This window comes from Brachycentrus maculatus, unplaced genomic scaffold, assembly GCF_059751285.1.
Source record: "Brachycentrus maculatus isolate JH-2025_06_01 unplaced genomic scaffold, ASM5975128v1 h1tg000419l, whole genome shotgun sequence".
NCBI lineage: Eukaryota > Metazoa > Arthropoda > Insecta > Trichoptera > Brachycentridae > Brachycentrus > Brachycentrus maculatus.
The window spans coordinates 949,678-969,798 of record NW_028281167.1 but is presented as its reverse complement, the minus strand read 5'-3'; the positions used below and the strand labels follow the sequence as shown (position 1 = coordinate 969,798).

Genomic DNA, 20,121 nt, shown 5'->3' with positions numbered 1-20,121 from the left:
TGTAAAATGTAATTGTCATGTAATTATAACGTTTAACTCATAGAATTGGCATTCACTTTGAAAAAAAAAATAATTTAAAAATTAAAAAAATGGAGTCTTACTAATATTTATACTATGAACTTATATTTTGCAAAAAAATACGATTTTCTCGGAAACTGTTATTAATATCGAGGACTGGATTTTTTTGTTGAATAAATCGCCTTTGAAACCAATATAAAAAATATCATACTTAAAAGTATTCACAATTAAATGAATAAATCTCGTTTGATTATGAAAGTTATATTATATTAGCTAAAACTATGATTCATTATTTGATAAAAACAAGCGTCATTACACGATCAAGATAAAATTATACACAGTAATTTCTTTTGAAGTATACCTACTCAAATAATAGAAGATAAGGCAAAGATAGTGATTTAGTATAAATATGTAAACTGAACGAAATCAATTAGTTCTTTTTTTCTGTTGTAAAAATATCGAGAAAAAATGAGGGCTTTAATTTTATTTGTGTTAACCCTAGCTTTCGTTGGAAGTTGCATGGCAGAAAGTATGTAAAACGTTTCAATTTCAATTTCCTAGTTTTTAGTTTTACTTGGTAAATACCATTTTTTTCTTAATATCAATTATGACATGTGTTTCGATGCATTCCGCATAATTTTCAAATACCGTATTTGAAATTTACGACTCTGGGGTATACCTTAAAACAGGCGTCGCGGGTTCGATTCCCACTAATTGCAAAATTAATTCAAGAAAGATTTTTTTTCAATTGGTCTTGGTGTTTGTGATGTATTTTTCACGTTTACCTTCCCTATCCTTACTATCCTACCTGCAGACAAGCCTCTTAAATAGACGCTTCGCTGGTTATTCCTTTTAAAAATTAAAAATTAAAATTAACACATCAATTGCCGACCTGAAAAGCCGGATTTCAGAAGACGGCCAAATTATTATTTTTCTTTAAACTTGCTTATATTTTCTAAACTATGCTTATATAACTTTGTAAAGTATGTCTTTAGTTTTAATATTTTCTAAGTAAGTTTAACATAATGCAAATACTTATCACTTATGATTGTCCATCGGCTGACGGGACGGATCACGCGTATACGCGTTATCAACGTGTTAAAGTTTTATTCTCTATTTGAATATTATTTTTTGACATCTCATCAAAGATGAAGAAGAATATGGAAGTCTGGGCATTTACGGGGCTGACAACCGTCATAGGCTGGTTTAAGTGATCACTTTACACACGTGTAACATTCACCAATTCTACCCATTATTGACAACCACACTACTCAAATTCTTGGAAGTTCTATATATATATATGAACCAATTTAGAAACCTTGTTCTTGAATCACTAGAACTTCACTAGAGGCATCTATTGGTGAGATGTAAAGAAGCTTTTTACTAAGCAGAAACTCTTATATTAGTATGTGAGATCCAAATCCTGGATTATAATCACACACATGAGATTTGGAGTTGACAGCTTCTAAAATGACGTGAGTCATTTCTATGTCTAAAGCGATAAAAATAACAATCTGTCTATTTTGGACGTTTTAAATTTAAATTATAATAAATTGCAAAAGTTTAGTTGAACGTTATGAGTATTTCCTGGAAATTCACAGTAATTTTATATGTTTATAGTTGGCATTTGACGATTATCGTTTAAAATTTCCTGAAATGGGAAATATATTTTACTTTTTACCTAGTATTATGATAATGATTTGAGTCACGATTTGATTGTTTGTTTAGTAATACATATATTAAATCTGGATAGTAGTAATCAATTTATATAATCGTGGCTAGGGCCCGCCGATGAAACAACCCTTCAAATCACCCAAAAACGTTGATTCAAAAATATCACAACACGATCAGAAACCATTTGTTTTAAAGAATTTATGAATTGGAAAATATCCTGGTCGAATCTGTTTTCAGTGACAAACTATCTTAAATGCTACATAAATTATACTTTATACTGTAAATTGTTATTGTATGTTATGTATAAAATCTAATTATTAAAAAATAATAATAATAAATACAAAATTGTATCTATATGTAAGTATTTTAGCTCAACACAGGCCATGCCTAAAGAACCGTAATACATATAGTAAAAAAATGTATGTATCTATGAAATAAATAAATAAATAAAAAATAATAATAAATAAGAATACATCCGTCATTATAACAATCCCCTCATTACAAAATCATTAAAAAATATATTAAATGTTTTTTTCCGATGTTTTGTGGCACATTTGATAAACTTTATAAAATTGAACTTTCATTTTGATTTTAAACACTTTTTATTTGTTTTTTTTTTCAACCGGTTTCTTCAGGGATGAATATGTACTTATACATGTGTTGAAGACTATCGGAATTGAAAAATTCATGTTAAAATCTGTTTTCAGTAATAAAATATACTTATTATCTCAAATGATATTTAACACGACAGAAATAACACTCCAATAATAAAATCCATATTTTTTCTTGAAATTCTTTGCTGGTACTTTGTGGTACATTTTATAAACTTTTCAAAATAAACTCAAAATTTGTTTTTAACTACTTCTATCTTTAGTATTTTTTTCTAACCGGTTTTGATAAGCACCTTGTCTACTTCAAGGCTAAGTATCCCATCCTTTCACGCGTTTGCTGTGGTTCAGTCTCGTCCTGAGTTAGAGCATCTGTCAAGAAGCACGTTGTCCGCCATTAGCGATATTTAGTTTTAACAGTAATACTGTTGAATTCAACGGATCGCGCTGCATTGCTGTAAAAAAAACATAGATACATACATTTTTTTACTATATGTATTACGGCTTTTAGGCATGGCCTGTGTTGAGCCAAAATACTTACATGTCAATACATTTTATATTATTAGTTTTTTTTTACACCTGGACTTTCATTAATTAACTTTCTACTAAATTCTTTATTACATAAAGATACACAGGTTTTTTTTTTATGTACTTTATATCTATATTGATCATAATATTTGTTATGGGAGAGATATATAAGTGGAGTTCTCGTGAAATCACAAAAGAATCTGTTTTAATTTTAAACATAATTTATGTCTTTTATTTCTGATCCTATTAAACGAACTTATTTGTTAAAAATTTTACTTCTCATTATTTTCAGTATTTCATTCAGTATTTCTGGATTTAAAATTAACGGGTTTTAATCCACTTGATTGTTTAAAGTGCTCTTTTCCAATTACAGTTCTAATTTGGGGTTGGATGATTAAAAAAATATTGTTTTCCGTTTTTAAATTAAACCCAAACAATGATTGAAATTTCCGAAAGCAACTATTCAAATTATACCTGACCTGAACAATGCAAAGTTCTCAAACAATACAAATTTCAAAATAAATCATGAATAAAATTCTAGCTAAAGTTCTCGTATCAACGGGATTCGTTTCTCTTTTCTTTTCATTCTAGGTATTATTTATTATATTTCATGCTTTCAATGTGTATAATAAACGGATGAACTTTTTTTTTCTTATTTTCACCCGCAAACTAGCTTTTGACCAGGGTTAAAAGTGTTATAAATATTTATTCAAATAATTTTTTTCATTATTATTAAATCTGATAAAAAGATGTTCTTGTAAATTGAATACGAAAACTTTGTGTGGATAGACAGTGTCTTATTTGTTTGCTTTTATTTTTTTATTTAATTTATTAAATAAAAAAATAAAAGAACAAGAAGAATCAAAAGAGGCAAAAAGGCTCAAAAGAACATCTGAGATAATATTACTATACTATATGTACATATATATATATATATATATATATATATATATATATATATATATATATATATATATATATATATATATATATATATATATATATATATATATATATATATATATATATATATATATATATATATATATATATATATATATATATATATATATATATATATATATATATATATATATATATATATATATATACATATATATATATATATATATATATATATATATATATATATATATATATATATATATATATATATATATATATATATATGTATATATATATATATATATATATATACACATATATATATATATATATATATATATATATATATATATATATATATATATATATATATATATATATACATATATACATATATATATATATATATATATATATATATATATATATATATATATATATATATATATATATATATATATATATATATATATATATATATATATATATATATATATATATATATATATATATATATATATATATATATATATATATAATTTTATCAGAGACTGAGTTTCGTCAAAACCGACATCATAAGACTAAAGGTTACGATGAAACTTTGTAAAGTCAAATAAAATAAAATTAATGGAAGCCATTCATTTGTTGTTTAAATTTACAAAAAATGCAATTCCATACAAAAATGTCATTACAAGACATAAATGTCATTACAAGACATTAATTTGCTAGGATTCGGCAGTCACTTTGTGGTTATATATTCCCATTTAAAAAGAAATTTGCTTATTGTAAGTGAGAATAAAATGTGCTAATAATAAATAAATATTTTGACAGAGAAGCTGCTGTGTTACTATGGAAGTTGGGCAACCTATAGAAGTGGCAATGGAGCGTGTCACGTCCGGGATTTGAACCCCTTCCTTTGCACTCATCTCATCTACACCTTCACCGGAATCAATGAGGATGGAACCATCATGATCATGGACCCTTGGCTGGAGCTACCTGACAACTGGGGAAGAGGTACATACTTCCTTTTTCATCAATACAATTTCTAAACTTTATAAAATAAAATAAACTTTCTTTTAACCACTTTTTGTTGGTACACTTTTTCCAACCGGTTTCGACAAGAACCTTGTCATCATCAGGGTTTATGTACTAATTCTAAAATATTATTCAAAACATGGTGTATGGAGGCGGTGGAAGTTAAATTAACCATAAGGAAGGGTAATTAACTATAACCTCACTATGAGGATTTCAATGTTTTAGAATTAGTACATAGACCCTGATGATGATAAGGTTCTTGTCGAAACCGGTTGGAAAAAGTGTACCAATAAAAAGTGGTTAAAGCAAAGTTCTTCTTCTTCTTCTTCTTCTTCTTCTTCTTCTTTATGTAGATCCTAGGGATCTGTTTGTGCCTCCGTGTGTTGTTTTATTTTATAAAGTATATAAAATGTGCCAAAAAGTATCTGCGAAAAACATTCAATAAAATAGAATTTCAGCTCATGAAATAGTCCTTTCACTTCCTGATTCAGCATATATGTAGATGCAAAAGTAACTAGATCTAAAAGAATCAGAGAAAGAGAAAATCAGGTAAACAGAGCTCTTTTAGGGAAACTTTTCCATTATTAAAGAACTCTAACCCTACGTACGTGAACTCTTCAATAGCACTCAAGTTCTTTGTGTAGTAAGTGTGTGGAGAGCAATTGCTGTATACGCGAATATTAATTCAGAAAACAAGGTTTCAGAACATTTAAATGAAAGGCTAAAGAAAGCGTCTTCCAGCAGTTTTATTTCCTTTGTTGAAGAAAATATTTATTTGTAATACAGATAACCAGTGTACGAGTATATTAATTCAGTAAACAAGGTTTTAGAACATTTAAATGAAAGGCTAAAGAAAGCGTCTTCCGGCAGTTTTTTTTTCCTTTGTTGAAGAAAATATTTGTTTGTAATACAGATAACGAGTATATGAGTATATGAATTCAGAAAACAAGGTTTCAGAACATTTAAATGAAAGGCTAAAGAAAGCGTCTTCCAGCAGTTTTATTTCCTTTGTTGAAGAAAATATTTGTTTGTAATACAGATAACGAGTATATGAGTATATGAATTCAGAAAACAAGGTTTCAGAACATTTAAATGAAAGGCTAAAGAAAGCGTCTTCCAGCAGTTTTATTTCCTTTGTTGAAGAAAATATTTATTTGTAATACAGATAACGAGTGTACGAGTATATTAATTCAGTAAACAAGGTTTCAGAACTTTTAAATGAAAGGCTAAAGAAAGCGTCTTCCAGAAGTTTTTTTTCCGTTGTTAAAGATTTTTTTTTGTAATACAGATAACTTTGGAGAATTTAACAAGCTCAAGAAAGTGAATCCAGCCTTGAAGACAATCATTGCGATTGGAGGATGGAACGAACAATCCGCCAAATATTCCAAGGTAAGGATTAAAATTTAAGGCCATCCAGCCGATAATGATTTTTTCCGTTTTTTCAACTGATATTCATATTTTCCGTTTTTTAAACCAATATTGATTTTTTTACGTTTTTTACACCAATATTGTTTCTTCAGCCGATTTTTTTTAATTACCTAACGTCCAAGTGACTCTAGCTACGGCCTATGCAACACTGCTTATCATGACCCTACTCAGGCTTTAACTTTTTAAGTTTCATAGCCTATGCCTACTCGTGAGTGGATTTACTCTTTATGTTTAAAGTTACTATAATTTCATGTAATTCATGATTGAAAATTCTAGGCAAAAACACTCGCAAATTTCTTCTTCAGCCAATATAGAATTTTTCCGTTTTTATACCCATATGGATTTTTTTTTTTCGTTTTTGATACCAATAATAATTATTTCCGTTTTTTCAACTGATTTTGATTTTTTCCATTCATCATATCGATATTGAATGTTTGCAATTTTATACCGATTTGATTTTTTCAATTTTTTCAACTGATATTGATTTTCTCCGGTTTTTTTTTTTATACCTATAATGTTTATTCCAATATTTCCGTTTGTTAGAATATCTGCTTCATATTCGAAATTAGCAAGATTGTTTTGAGATAACAAGGGAAAATATGTTTAATATGTAAAAATATGTTGAGTTAAATTCTCATATTACTTTATTTTATTTGGAAAATTTTGAATTTTGCATAACATAAATATTTGAAAAGCCTTACTTAAAATATTATTCACGTGAACTGTTTTTGGTAAGTTCTCGATGAACCTTATGGAAAATAAAGGATCGGTTTAATCATGTGATATATCGCTTATAATAATCAATATATCTAAAATCATATTCATTACAGCCTTAAGCACTTTTTTGTGTACATAACAATTATTTCACCTTTGATTTTACCTTTAACGCTCGGGTTGCTTTCCTTTCAATATTTTTTCTTGTTAGATTAAAACATGAGATGGTAATCAATCAATCCTTTTGGGCTCTTTTATGATTTTCCATTCTCATTTTTATATTTTTACATATATTTTTTTTATATACATAAATTGTATACATTTAGCTAAAATAACAATTATTAACATATTTAAAATATTTTTTGCAGAGCCACCAAGCCACCTTATGTGTCTTGTCGATGGAGTTCTTTTTACATACGTTTTATATTGTTTTTTTATCTATTTTAACCTAATATACACACAAAAAAAGAGAGGAAAATTTTTAAACTATTTTCCATTTTTCATATAATTAACTCTTGATCATTTACCCATTCTTTTATTTTGCCTTTGTTACATATTTTATTTTGACCTCTTACATCCGTAGGCAACAAATTAAAAATGTTCGGAACTATATAATATAGAAGTGTTTGACTCCTTTGTTTATTGTTAATTCTTGGGACAAATACAAGTATCTCGCTTAATTAAATATTATCTATTTTTAAATCTTCATGTCAGTTTTAAAATGATATTACAGTCAATGTGACATTTATTTCAATTTTTTTATTTATTTATTCAATTATTATTTTTTTACTTTGGTTAGTATTCCAATTTCATGGCTTTACAATTTAACGTAGAAAATTGCTCACGATATGCAACGTAAAAAAAATCATGCAAATGAAAAATAACATTCACAAATAAGGAAATATAACTAATTTTTAAACGAGGTGTTAAAACACCTTTAAATTTAAAATATGTGTTTTTTTCTTCTTCCCTTTTATTTTAAAATGACATTACAGTCAATGTGACATTTATTTCAAATTAAAATATTTGTTTTACTTTGGTTAGTATACCAATTTCATGCCTTTACGATTTAACGTAGAAAATTGCTCACGATATGCAATATGTAAAAATAAAGCAAATTAAAAATAATATTCAAAAATAAGGAAATTTGACTAATTTGCAAACGAGGTTTTAAAATACCGTTAAGTTTAAAATATGTTTTTTTATTCTTCACTTTAGTATAAAAATGACGTAACAGTCAATGTGACATTTATTTCAAATTAAAATATTTGTTTTACTTTGGTTAGTATTCCAATTCCATTCAGTTACAATTGAACATAGAAAATAGCACACGATATACAATACAAAATATAATTCAATTCAAAATAATATTCACAAATTATCAAATTTAACTCATTTTAAATGTATAACATTCCCAAGTTTTCAAACGAAAATGTATTTTTATTTCTTCATTTTAGTTTTAATTTCAATCAATGTGACATTTATTCCAATTTCAATTTACTTTTTACTTTGGTTAGTATTCCAATTCCATTCAGTTACAATTGAACACAGAAAATTGCACACGGTATGCAATACAAAAGACAATTCAGTTATTCACTCAGCTTAAGCATTCCAATATCCGTTCTGGAATCCGAATCGAAGTGGGTTTCCTCGTCTTGGAACATGTGACAAACGATGAGTATACATCAGCAATAACTCCTAATGCTCGAAGTTTCCAACTCTTTAGAATAGAATAGAACATCTTCATTTATTTATTATAGAATAGAATATCTTTATTTATTTATTTATTTAAACTTCACGTACAGAAAATAAATAAAAACATTGGCGGGCTTATTGCTAAAAACAAAATCTTCCAACCAACTAAAAACCGACTAGTGATATTGATCAAAACGTTTGATACCATATATAGCTATTTGCAATCAGAGGGTAGATAGTACTTGATCATTAAAAAAAAAATTATAAATTGACTTTTAAAAAAACATAAGCATATCAAATTTTAAAAAAAAAACATTGGCATATCAAATTTTAAAAGCACTAAAACCTGCAAAACAAAATCCCTAAAAATTTACAACAATATTTGTATTAAGTTTTGTACTGACAATTATTGGTGGCACTGCATTTTATAAAATAAAACATACATTTTTTTAACTTTTATTTAATTGACCAGTGATCGGGTTTCGTCGTTACCGATATCATAAGTCTGATAATGTTGGTAGCTTTGAATCCCTGTCACTTGTTAAATAAATAAGCAAAAAAGTGGAAAATAAAATTTACGTAGTTACGTAAAGTGGGTATACATTGCACCAAAATACTGCATTTTTTCAAAAAATTGTCTATTCAGATCAGGTTTTTTACTTTTTCTGAGGTTTCAACTATTGCAATGTAATAACACATATACCTGTAACATGTCTGATACGTTTTTAAATTTTTATCTATTTTGCCTGTATTTTTTTTTATATTTATATTTTGGTGCAAAGTATCCCGGGGTAAAGTACAACTTTGCACCATGATATTTTCTCTACACTTTTCGTACTAGAATCCAAATTTATGCAAAGTAAAGGCTATCCTACAAGTTTTGTTGCACCTTATGAAGGGTTTTGGCTCACAGTTCACTAAATGCAGATTATAATATTGTATAATTATGGAAAAATAAGACACTTGATAGAAATTTTTTAAAAAATATATTGAAAAATCTAACAAAAATGTTTTTTTTTCAATACTGAAGGTTTAAAATTATATAAAATAAAAGGTGGATATTAAAACATATCTTACTACATAGGTAATAGGAATTAAAATTAAATTAGGTCTAAATATGGTCAAGTTCCGGGACGATAAAAAAACCTCTTTTGGATTGCATTTTCGGTTCTTTTATGGAACCCGCTACATCCTTCCAAGAATATTGAAGAAAGTCATCCTTCATCGGCCACTTCCACGATTTGAGACTCTCCTGCATGGATTTAACAGCTCTGTCTTTCTTTATTTCCAAAATCTGTCCCGGAAATTTTTCTCCTTCATAATGAAATACGACATATTTTCCCACCTTCTTTTTTACTGGTCCTAATGAAACGGAAGAACAAATACGATAACTGGTTTCAGTCATCGTTTTTGTTCTTTTCCCTCTTCCTCAAAGCTTCCGTGTGAACTATAATCAGTTAATGCTAGATATGCTGGAAGTTTCGATGCGGAAGGTAGGATCATTGATGTAGTTGGTTCAGGTAGCATTTGTGTCTCGTCAACGTTCATTTCGACATTTGGATCGTGAGCAATGCTCTTACCTGGTTCTATCGGTATCGTTTTCCTGCGTTTTAAGACTGAATTCTTTGGGTTGAATCTGTTTTCTTCCAAAAACTGTTGAATCTGGCGCACGTCATCGTCATACGCTTTTAATGGCAACTGATTAAGCAACTGACTAGTTTTAGCAACGGTCAAGGTTTTATGTCTTTGCAAAAATGATCTTATCCATTCAGAGCCTGGTACGTTGTTCTTTAATATTCGTACTCTTCTGCCAAATCTATCCAAATAGGCTATTAGAATGTAGCGAATGTTAAAAACATTCACTGGGAAACCGTACTCACTCATGTCTACTATGCAGTTTACGAAGGATTGCTCTTCGCCCTTGTCACATATCGGAGGTTTTCCCACAGGTTTTGTGTGCTGACCTTTGACCTTATAGTTAATCGTCCTTCTGGGGATTTTAAAAATTTCTTCAGCCTTTCTTTGACTGATTGTACCATTTCGAATGGCCTCCAAACACTGCTCCACTCTCTTCGGTGTAAAATCGCAGTATCGTCTGGCATAAGGGCGCTGTTTGTGTGTTCTTGACATTTTTGAAAAAAAATATACCATCAGGAATTAAGTAAGTACACAAAACCAATAGATATTTAGCAAACATGTCAAGTTGTATTAGCCGTTTTAAGACTTTTTATCAAATTAATTAACTATGGCCTTTTGTGGATACTTTGCACTTGGTGCAATGTTACCCCAAATGTGGTCAATACAAGTCAGTTCTTAAAAAAAAATTATTTTTACATAAACTTGACAACGTAACTAAAAAATACAGCATTTGAGAAAAGCAGGGCCTATCTACCTACGATTTAGAGACCACTCACTTGTTGTAACTAGTTTCAGTATACTAATTCCACTGGATTTTTTCGAACACAATTTTCAGACAGAAAACTTTCTTTACGTTCGGACAGGAAAAACGCATTGAAGCAATAGCGACCGACTGTTACTTCTGTAAACTAAAAAGTAGATTGAAGTGCCATCTATCAGAAACAATAGAAAGTAGAATGAAAAATGACATGTATCAGAGATGACCAGCTCTACAATTTCTTTACAGAAGGTGGTGCAAAGTATCACCCATGGTGCAAAATATACCCACTTTACGGTATTGTTAAATTATATTTTAAAATCAAGGTAATTGTTTTAATTTAATTTATTTTTAATGGTATACAGCGACAAAAAAAAATTGAAAAACATGGTTAAAGAAAAATTATATATATGGATATAAAACGAAAATAGAACGCCAAACCAATCTGTCTTTTCAAACAATCTTCGCCTATTCCATATTCATGAATATCCTCATACATATTTTTCTCGTCAATTTCGAGTATTTGACACACTTGATCATGCCAAGTTTTCTATGCCAGATTCATGTTTCACTACCATGCTATAGGGTAAAAACCCATTATGTACTGCTAGTTTAGCTTTTGCTGATGGGTTTTCATTTGCTGTAACTGATTTCAGTTTTCTCGTATTAATACCGCTACGAGTTTTGAAATTGAAAGTAGAAAAAAGACCTTCGTAGTGGTGTTTTTAATTAGAATTTCATATTACATGAAAGGAAAAGCTCGTTTGCGAGAGTAATTAATATGACCTACATTGTAAGCGATTGTCTTTTTGTAATGACATACAACGAAGTACATATATCCTCATTTGGGATGCAAAATTCCACATATCAACGAACTGCAACAGTAATTTCGTAACTGTGTTTTCATAATATAGTTATTATCTATAAAAAATGTTCGCCTAGTTAAAATCTTAAATCTCTTAAAGTAATTCACCGATCGCTTTGAAATATTGCGTTACGCGGTTTTACTTATTGCAGTCACATCTTCTTCTTCTTGGTGTAGGCATTGACATATTGACATTGACTATATAAAGCGTCTTTTTTCCGCTGTATTCCAGACAGCCTTTAAATGTCATCCATCAATCTTGCGGTGGACATTCTTGATCGATTATAATAGACCTTTTTTCGTTAATGAATACCCACTTTCTTTCCTTTGCTTTTATTCCTTTTTCCATGTCCTTGTTCCTTTAAAGTGATCACCAATTTCTAAAGGTCGGCTCTGTTCTCTGTGTTAACATGTCCTTAGCAAGAAAAAAGTATGTGTCAGTATGCTGTAGGCTGTAGAGTGAAGTGAAAAATATAAATACATATGGCATACAAAATATAATTTGCAGTGAATACATTTTGTTTTACTGGTTAAATTCTGTGTTTTATTTAAAATACTTATTTAAAATATTGACTATTTTTATCAATATATTTATGGATGTGTCAAAAAAAAACGTATACATATATATTTATATATATATATATATATATATATATATATATATATATATATATATATATATAATATATATGTATATATATAAATATATATATATATATGTATATATATAAATATATATATATATATATATATATATATATATATATATATATATATATATATATATATATATATATATATATATATATATATATATATATATAGTATTTACGCGCGGCTCATGTTTACAGTAGATTTGAGACAAGCGAGCATAAACATGAGCAGTCGAACGGATTAAAGCTGAGATTTACACTAGCAAATAACACATTCATACCAACAATTATTTTTATTATTATTACATACTGACTTAAAATATTGTGTCCAGACTGTAAGGATGTTCTATCAATTAATTTTAAGCCATTTGACTTTATCATTTGATTTTTCAGCCATACGCGCCTAGCGCGTATCCGCCCTAAGGAAAATATTAAATATACGTGTCTGGCGCGTACACCGCACTCTACGTGCTAAAGTTCGTCGATACGATCTAACAATGAATACCAATAATTTATTTTCTTGCCAAACAATAAAAAATTACAGTGAAAATAGATGACAGATAATACATCCCAGATAACCGATTGTCTACTAATTGTAATACTCTTTAAATAATCGATATCCATCTGTTTTTATATCAAAACAAAATTACATAATTGAAGGAATGTTATTTATTCTGTATATCTTTATTATCATTTTTATATAAAATGAAATATTTCTGTTTTTATTATTTACACAAATATTTCAATTTCATACTATTTCTGTGAGCCTAAGCGGCTCATTATTAGAAATAGGTATCAAATTGTTGTTGATTGGGTTCGAACCGAGAAACTCTGACTTAAGAGTCCGCGACACTAACCACCCGACACATTCTGAGATTCTTGTGACGTGTCAACTAGTCAATAATATGTTCACGTTTCATCAATTAATTTTATCTCTTTTGATATGTTGAGGAAATCTCTTGTGTAATCAGATATTAGAGATCCAAGGAATTTATGCATATGGAATCTACAGCATTCGTCTCGAAAACCATAAAGAAGTCCATGATGCATAAACTCTAAGAAAATAAAAGGCTTTTTCCCTGGTCATTTTTTTTAAATTAATGTATTACTTAGTAAATACCACTTTTCTCAAAATCTACTGTGACACGTGTTTCGATGCATTCCGCATCATTTTCGTATCATCATGCGTATGTTAAAATGATGCGGAATGCATCGAAACACGTGTCACAGTAGATTTTAAGAAAAAGTGGTAGTTATTATGTAATACATTAATTTAAAATGGATAAATTTTATCACAATGTGACTGCCAAATCAATTAATGTAATTTTTATAATAAATAGCCATACAACAAAAAGACGGTCACTGATCAATTAAGATAAATGTGGAAAAAACTTTTTCTTCTTCCTGGCTTCATCCCAACTTATCGTTTTTGTTGACGGTTGGGGTTAGTTCTCAGCCCTCGTCCTCGGGTTGTAGGTCTTTCTATCTTGGGCAACGTCACATAGGCCATGCCTTCGAATCATGTTATCTTTCTGCACCATCCAAGTGTTCTTTGGTCTTCCTTTAGATGTCATTCTAGGAAGATCCACAGCGATTGCTTGGTTTATAATATATTCAGATTCTCTGCGTCTAATCTCATCATCTCAGTTGCCTTTCCTCTACCTTACTATTGATTCAGTTACAGCCGGGCTTCCAAAAATGCGTGAACTCTTTATGTTGTCTCTAAAGGACACTCCAGCTGACCACCCAAGCATTCGCATTTCAACAGTTTCTAGTTGCCTAGAGTAGGTGTTACACATCGTCCAGCATTCGGAGCCATAGAACAGTACGAGTCTGACAATTGTTTGGTAGACTTTTCCCTTTAGCTTGGCTGGCATTTTTGGATCACAAAGGATTGCCGTCACGTTTCGGAACTTCATCCACCTCACACTAATTCTATGCAAAACATTTGCTGCGCACCCTCCATCCTGATGTTTTTGTGATACTACCATAGATACTTAATATTTAAAGGAGTCGCTTTTATATATTAAAAAAATGTAGTCGACTCCCGGGCAGACCACCAAAGAGATGGATTGATAGCTGGAAATCAACATCGCAGGAGTATAATCCCTCTTAAAAATAGGACACAAGACCTACACCAAATAGAAAGCTATCCCACCGCATTTAGATATGAAACAGAAGAATCTAGGCTTGCTGACAGACCTTCTCTTGCAAAGCAATTTTTTTAAACCAAGAATTAACGTAATTTAAAAATGTGAAGCAAAATTGTATCGCGATTTTACTGTGAATTAACATTTAAAAGCTTTCAATATCCCTGTCAATGCCAATGAAAATAAATACAAGTTTGTAAATCCACCACCAAATTTTCTAGAAGTACCCCGGTGTAAGCAGTGAAAGGCACTAAGCAGAAGAAGAAAAAGCTTTTTTATTACCTGTATATGTATTTTCTTTAGGTAGCAAACGATCCGGTTCTCAGAGCTAGGTTTGCAAAGAACGCTGCTGAATTCACAGTCAAGTATGGGTTCGACGGATTTGATCTGGACTGGGAATATCCTGGGCAGAGGGACTCCGTCCACGGAGAGGCTGACATCGAGGCACATGCGCAGCTCATCAAGGAGATGAGGGCTGAATTTGACAAATATGGCCTTCTGTTGACGGCTGCTGTAGCGTCAGTCGAAAAATCTGCCTCGCTTTCATACAACATTCCTGCTTTGGCTATGTAAGTACGAAAAAAGCCTGAATCAACTAATATTTTTGACATTTTAAAGTAGATGAAGAAGAAAATGAAAGTCTGGGTGTTTACAGAGCTTGTGACCCATCAAAGGCTGGGTCACATTTTTACTGCAAGTGTCAGGCACTGGTAGCCGACACAATTCATTTCAATTGCATCTTGTCAGCCGCCGGAGGCTGACATTTTGTAAGGTACAAAGTGTCAGCCTCCGGTGGCCGACAAAACGCAATTGAAATGCCTTGTGTCGGCTGGCACTGGCAGTCAAAGTGTTAAGTGATCACTTTACACACGTGTAACATTCACCATTATACCCATGATTGACAAACCTTCATATGAAAAATGCATCATCTCATGAAAGTTATTAGACCTAGGTACTTGATCAGGCCAAGTTATCCTCGATCTTCCTTTTATCCTATTTGCAAATTTAGTTCGCCTCATCAATTTATGCTGCTGTTCTTTCCTCATTCATTCATTCTACATCATCTCAATACACCATTCGAACATCTAACATACATCGTTTTGACGCACTGAAAATTTATTTGTGCGCATTTCGACTGCATTCAGTCTACCTTCATCCTTCTTTTGCCAACTCCTCGCTTCACTTCCATATACATATAAGAATTAGTACATGGACTGCATTGTGTACTGCCAGATAAGCTTTCGCTATAAATATGTATTTCCGAATGATAAATTAATTTAACCCTTCGCTGCATTGTGTATCAAATTTGTTACATAGCCAAAAGTTTGTGTTAAAACATGTATCAATATCTCATAAGGGTAACCATTGCGTGGTGCTGCAAATTTGATACATAAGTATTTTCTTGATTTTTCTCTGTTAAAAGTTTTTTATTCTTTTTTTATTTATATTTTCATCTAATGTTTAGAGTTAGATACTATGGAATATTTATAATTATTTAAAATGAAAAAAGTCAAGCAACAAAGGGTTAAGAAACAAAATTTTTCCGTAATTTAAAAATGAAAATAATTCATATAATCATTAACTCATTACGTAACATCAGATAAACTAAAAACCTATCAGTAAATATGTGCGTCGAAGATAACCCCAGAATGTTTTTTTTGTACGAAATGACCTTTGGTAGAAAGTGAAGATTTGATAACATACAAACAATAAAACACTATCCATTGTTGGTGGTCGTTGTTTCATTTTTTGATTATCGATAATTAAAAATAATACAAAAACAAGAAATGATCAACGCCATAATTAATTGCAAAATATCAATATAATTAATCAGTAATAAAGAATCTAAATACATTATCTCTTTTAATTTATTTATCAAAATGCGTATAAGAAACACGCTTAGATATACGATACTGATCTTGGAAATAAATAGAAAATCAATGCTCTTATCATTAATACAATAACGATGTCATAATAAACATAGTTCGTCATGTTTATTTATATACCTTTTTTATCAGTGTTATAAAAAATAAAATTCTTTTTAAAAAAATAACAAACAAAATATGCAAATATTTTTTTTTAAATCAGCAATTATTGTGAAATTTTCGAAAAAAAAAAGTTTTAACTATTTTTTATTTGAAATAAGCTAAGCATTTATTACATTTAATAAAAACAGGATAATTATTAGAATCGTTTCGGTTTTTTTAGTCATGGGTGGGTAGGTACTAAACCATGAAAATTATTATGTAAAACATATTGTAGTATTTTTTTCTTGTTTTTTATTGTTATTTCAATCACCTCGGTTTAGTACCTGATGTGTGTATATACGTGATTTACGTTACTTTATTCAGTAAGCATCTAGACTCCCCAGCTCTGCTTAATACCTCGTTGTTCCCTACATGTTCCGACCGATAAATCCCCAACATGCGCCTGTAGCACCACATCTCAAACGCCTCCAGCCGGACCCGTTCTGCTTGCCCGATAGTCCAGTTAATGTTAGTATATAACCACCCATCGAGATTTTAATCTCCCCGTCTCTTCGTCAGGACAATCACTACACCAGCATGCAAACAACCCTACATTCATATTCCTCATAGTCCGCTGTTTGAAGCGGCATGATTGTTAGTTAGTTTTTAATGTCTATTTCTCTTATTATTTTTGACATCTCATCAAAGATGAAGAAGAATATGGAAGTCTGGGCATTTACGGGGCTGACGATCGTCATAGGCTGGTTTAAGTGATCACATTACTCACGTGTAACATTCACCAATTCTACCCATTATTGACAACCGCACTTCTCAAATTCTTGGAAGCTCTATATATATAAACCAATTTTGAAACATTGTTCTTGAATCACTAGAACTTCACAAGAGACATCTATTGGTAAGATGAAAAGTTAAAAATAATAATGATAAAAATAACTCATGTAGTTTGATATAATCCAGATTTGTGAAAAAGTATTTAGATACACTTAAAATGTTTTAAATTTAATACCACACTACAAAGATTTATTTGATTTATTTATTACTTCATGTACAGAAAAGAAATAAGTACATTGGCGGGCTTATTGCTGAAAAGCAATTTATTCCAACCAACCAGAAACATACAAGTGATATTGATCATTGTTCTTGAATCACTAGAACTTCACCAGAGACATCTATTGGTGAGATGAGAAGAAGCTTTTTATTTAGCAGAAACTCTTTCATTAGTACGTGAGGTCCGAATCCTGGATTATAATCACACACAGATTTTGTGAACGAGTATTTGGACACACTCAAAATGTTGTGTCTATTTCTTTTCCAGCTACCTGGACTTTATTCACGTAATGGCCTACGATCTCCACGGCGCTTGGGATACGGTGACAGGACACAATGCCGCTCTACATCACTACGAGATGGACGTAGAACCGAGAGACTCCTTCGACGTCGAAACAGCTATCAACTACTGGCTTTCCGAAGGAGCACCTCCAGAGAAACTCATCCTTGGAATCCCCCTATACGGAAGGTCCTTTAGCCTGGCTGATGAATCAAATACCGGGGTGGGTGCTCCAACATACGGCGCAGGCATTGGGGGACAATATTCGAACCAAATGGGCTTCCTGGGTCTGAATGAGGTAAGTCACTATTTTTCAATTAATCGTTTAACAAAATATAAACCACAAGCACTTATAATTTCCCTCATAGTCCACTATTTGATTAGATAACAATGATTAACCACTTACTTAAGTCGAATTTTGGCGAGAAAATCATCACCAAACAACTCGACACAGGACTATCCGAACACTGCTCGGTTAGTCAATAAAACCAAATACATAAATATATTTGGATCGGGCAACTCCATACCACCAAGTTGGAATATTTCCACGAGCAGCACTCGTGGAAATATTACCACTCGGACTCTTATTTATTTAATATAATTACTTTTTTTTATACAATTTAATACAATTTTTTAATTTTACAACATTTTGAGTGTGTCCAAATACTTGTTCACAAAATCTGGATTATCTCCAATTACAGTTATAATTTTAGCTGCACTGAGCCTCTCCAAAGAAGAGACTGAGCTCTTGTGCTTGGAGAGGGAGATTTGTATTAACACAACTAGCAGAAATATATAAATAAAAGAAACATTTAATTTTATATGGGGGGTATCTGCATAACATGAATAAAGAATGCTCGTTGCAGAAGTCAAAGAACAAAAGAATTGACAAATTCTCTGCTTGCTATTCCTTTAATGACCAGAGGTTAAGAAACTAAGTACCAGAAAAATAGACTTATTCTTTAAGTGTCGTGTCGGGTCCCCTCGACATTGGCCATCACTATGAGAATGTGTCCCTATTTTGGGTAGTTTGAAGCAGCTACTCAACGCTCCATACTCCTGTCCACTCGAGTAATTTATAGAACCAGGAGATTTACTTTTTACAGACACCTCATTAAAATTTAACATTCAATTTCTTTTCAGCTTTGTGAAAAGAAATTGACTGAAAACTGGCCAGAGCATTGGGACGAGACTGCCGCCGTACCCTACACATCCAAGGGAAGAGATTGGATCTCGTACGACAACCACGAGTCTCTCAAGCTGAAGGCTGAATTCGCCATGTCTAAGAACCTAGGCGGAGTCATGGTCTGGAGCATAGAGACAGATGACTTCAAGGGGATCTGCCACGATCAGCCGTACGCATACCTGAGAACCATCAACAAAGCCATTGGCAGAGAAATAGACGAGACAACGACGACTACATCTAGCACATCTGCTCCCACTACAAATGAGCCTGGACCGACTACAACAACTTCCGAACCCGGGCCAACCACAACTCCAAACCCGGATGCTACTACCGCTACTCCTGGACCAGACGGTGTTTGCAAGAAGCCGGGATTCAACAGGGATCCCCACGACTGCGCAGTTTTCTACAACTGTATACCATTGGTCGAAGGCGGATACCAAATTTTCAATTTCAAATGTGCAGATGGTCTTTACTTTGACGAAGTCCTTCTCATTTGTAACTATGCAGATCTAGTCCAGTGTGACGTTTGAAAAATTTATAGTCAATCTATACATTATATCTGAATACCTATTATACAATATGAATAAATATATTTTTTTGCAATACATTCTACGATAAATTTATATCCGAGTATTAATTTGCAGTGGTACATTCTGTTAATGACAACTCATTATTCCGCTATTAATTTAAATAAAAATAAAATATTTTTACTATGCATTCATGTATATTAATCATAAACCCACTCTTTGGTTCTCTTAAGGTGGAGACTGACCGGAGCATTTTGTCGTAACATAACATCGTAACATCGCTCGCGGCGAGCATCCGAAACTATGGATTAAGCGCTCGGCTCGGTGTACTGACTGCCTGAATGCTCGCATCTTAACGTGTTACGTTACCACGAAATGCTCCGGTCAGTTTCCACCTTTATATGGCTGTGAAACATGGCACCTT

The 20,121-nt window shown here is 31.1% G+C and overlaps 1 protein-coding gene across 1 annotated transcript; it reads left to right on the top strand.

The window, feature by feature from the left end:
* The first annotated feature begins 4,435 nt into the window (after positions 1-4,435).
* On the top strand, positions 4,436-19,805 carry LOC148302761 (chitinase-3-like protein 1). Its single transcript, XM_088271086.1, has 6 exons — positions 4,436-4,472; positions 4,566-4,748; positions 6,058-6,158; positions 14,973-15,238; positions 17,973-18,282; positions 19,128-19,805. Exons 1-6 carry the CDS (start codon positions 4,436-4,438, stop codon positions 19,698-19,700), a joined length of 1,470 nt encoding a protein of 489 aa, XP_088127212.1. The 3' UTR covers positions 19,701-19,805.
* Positions 19,806-20,121: the final 316 nt, after the last annotated feature.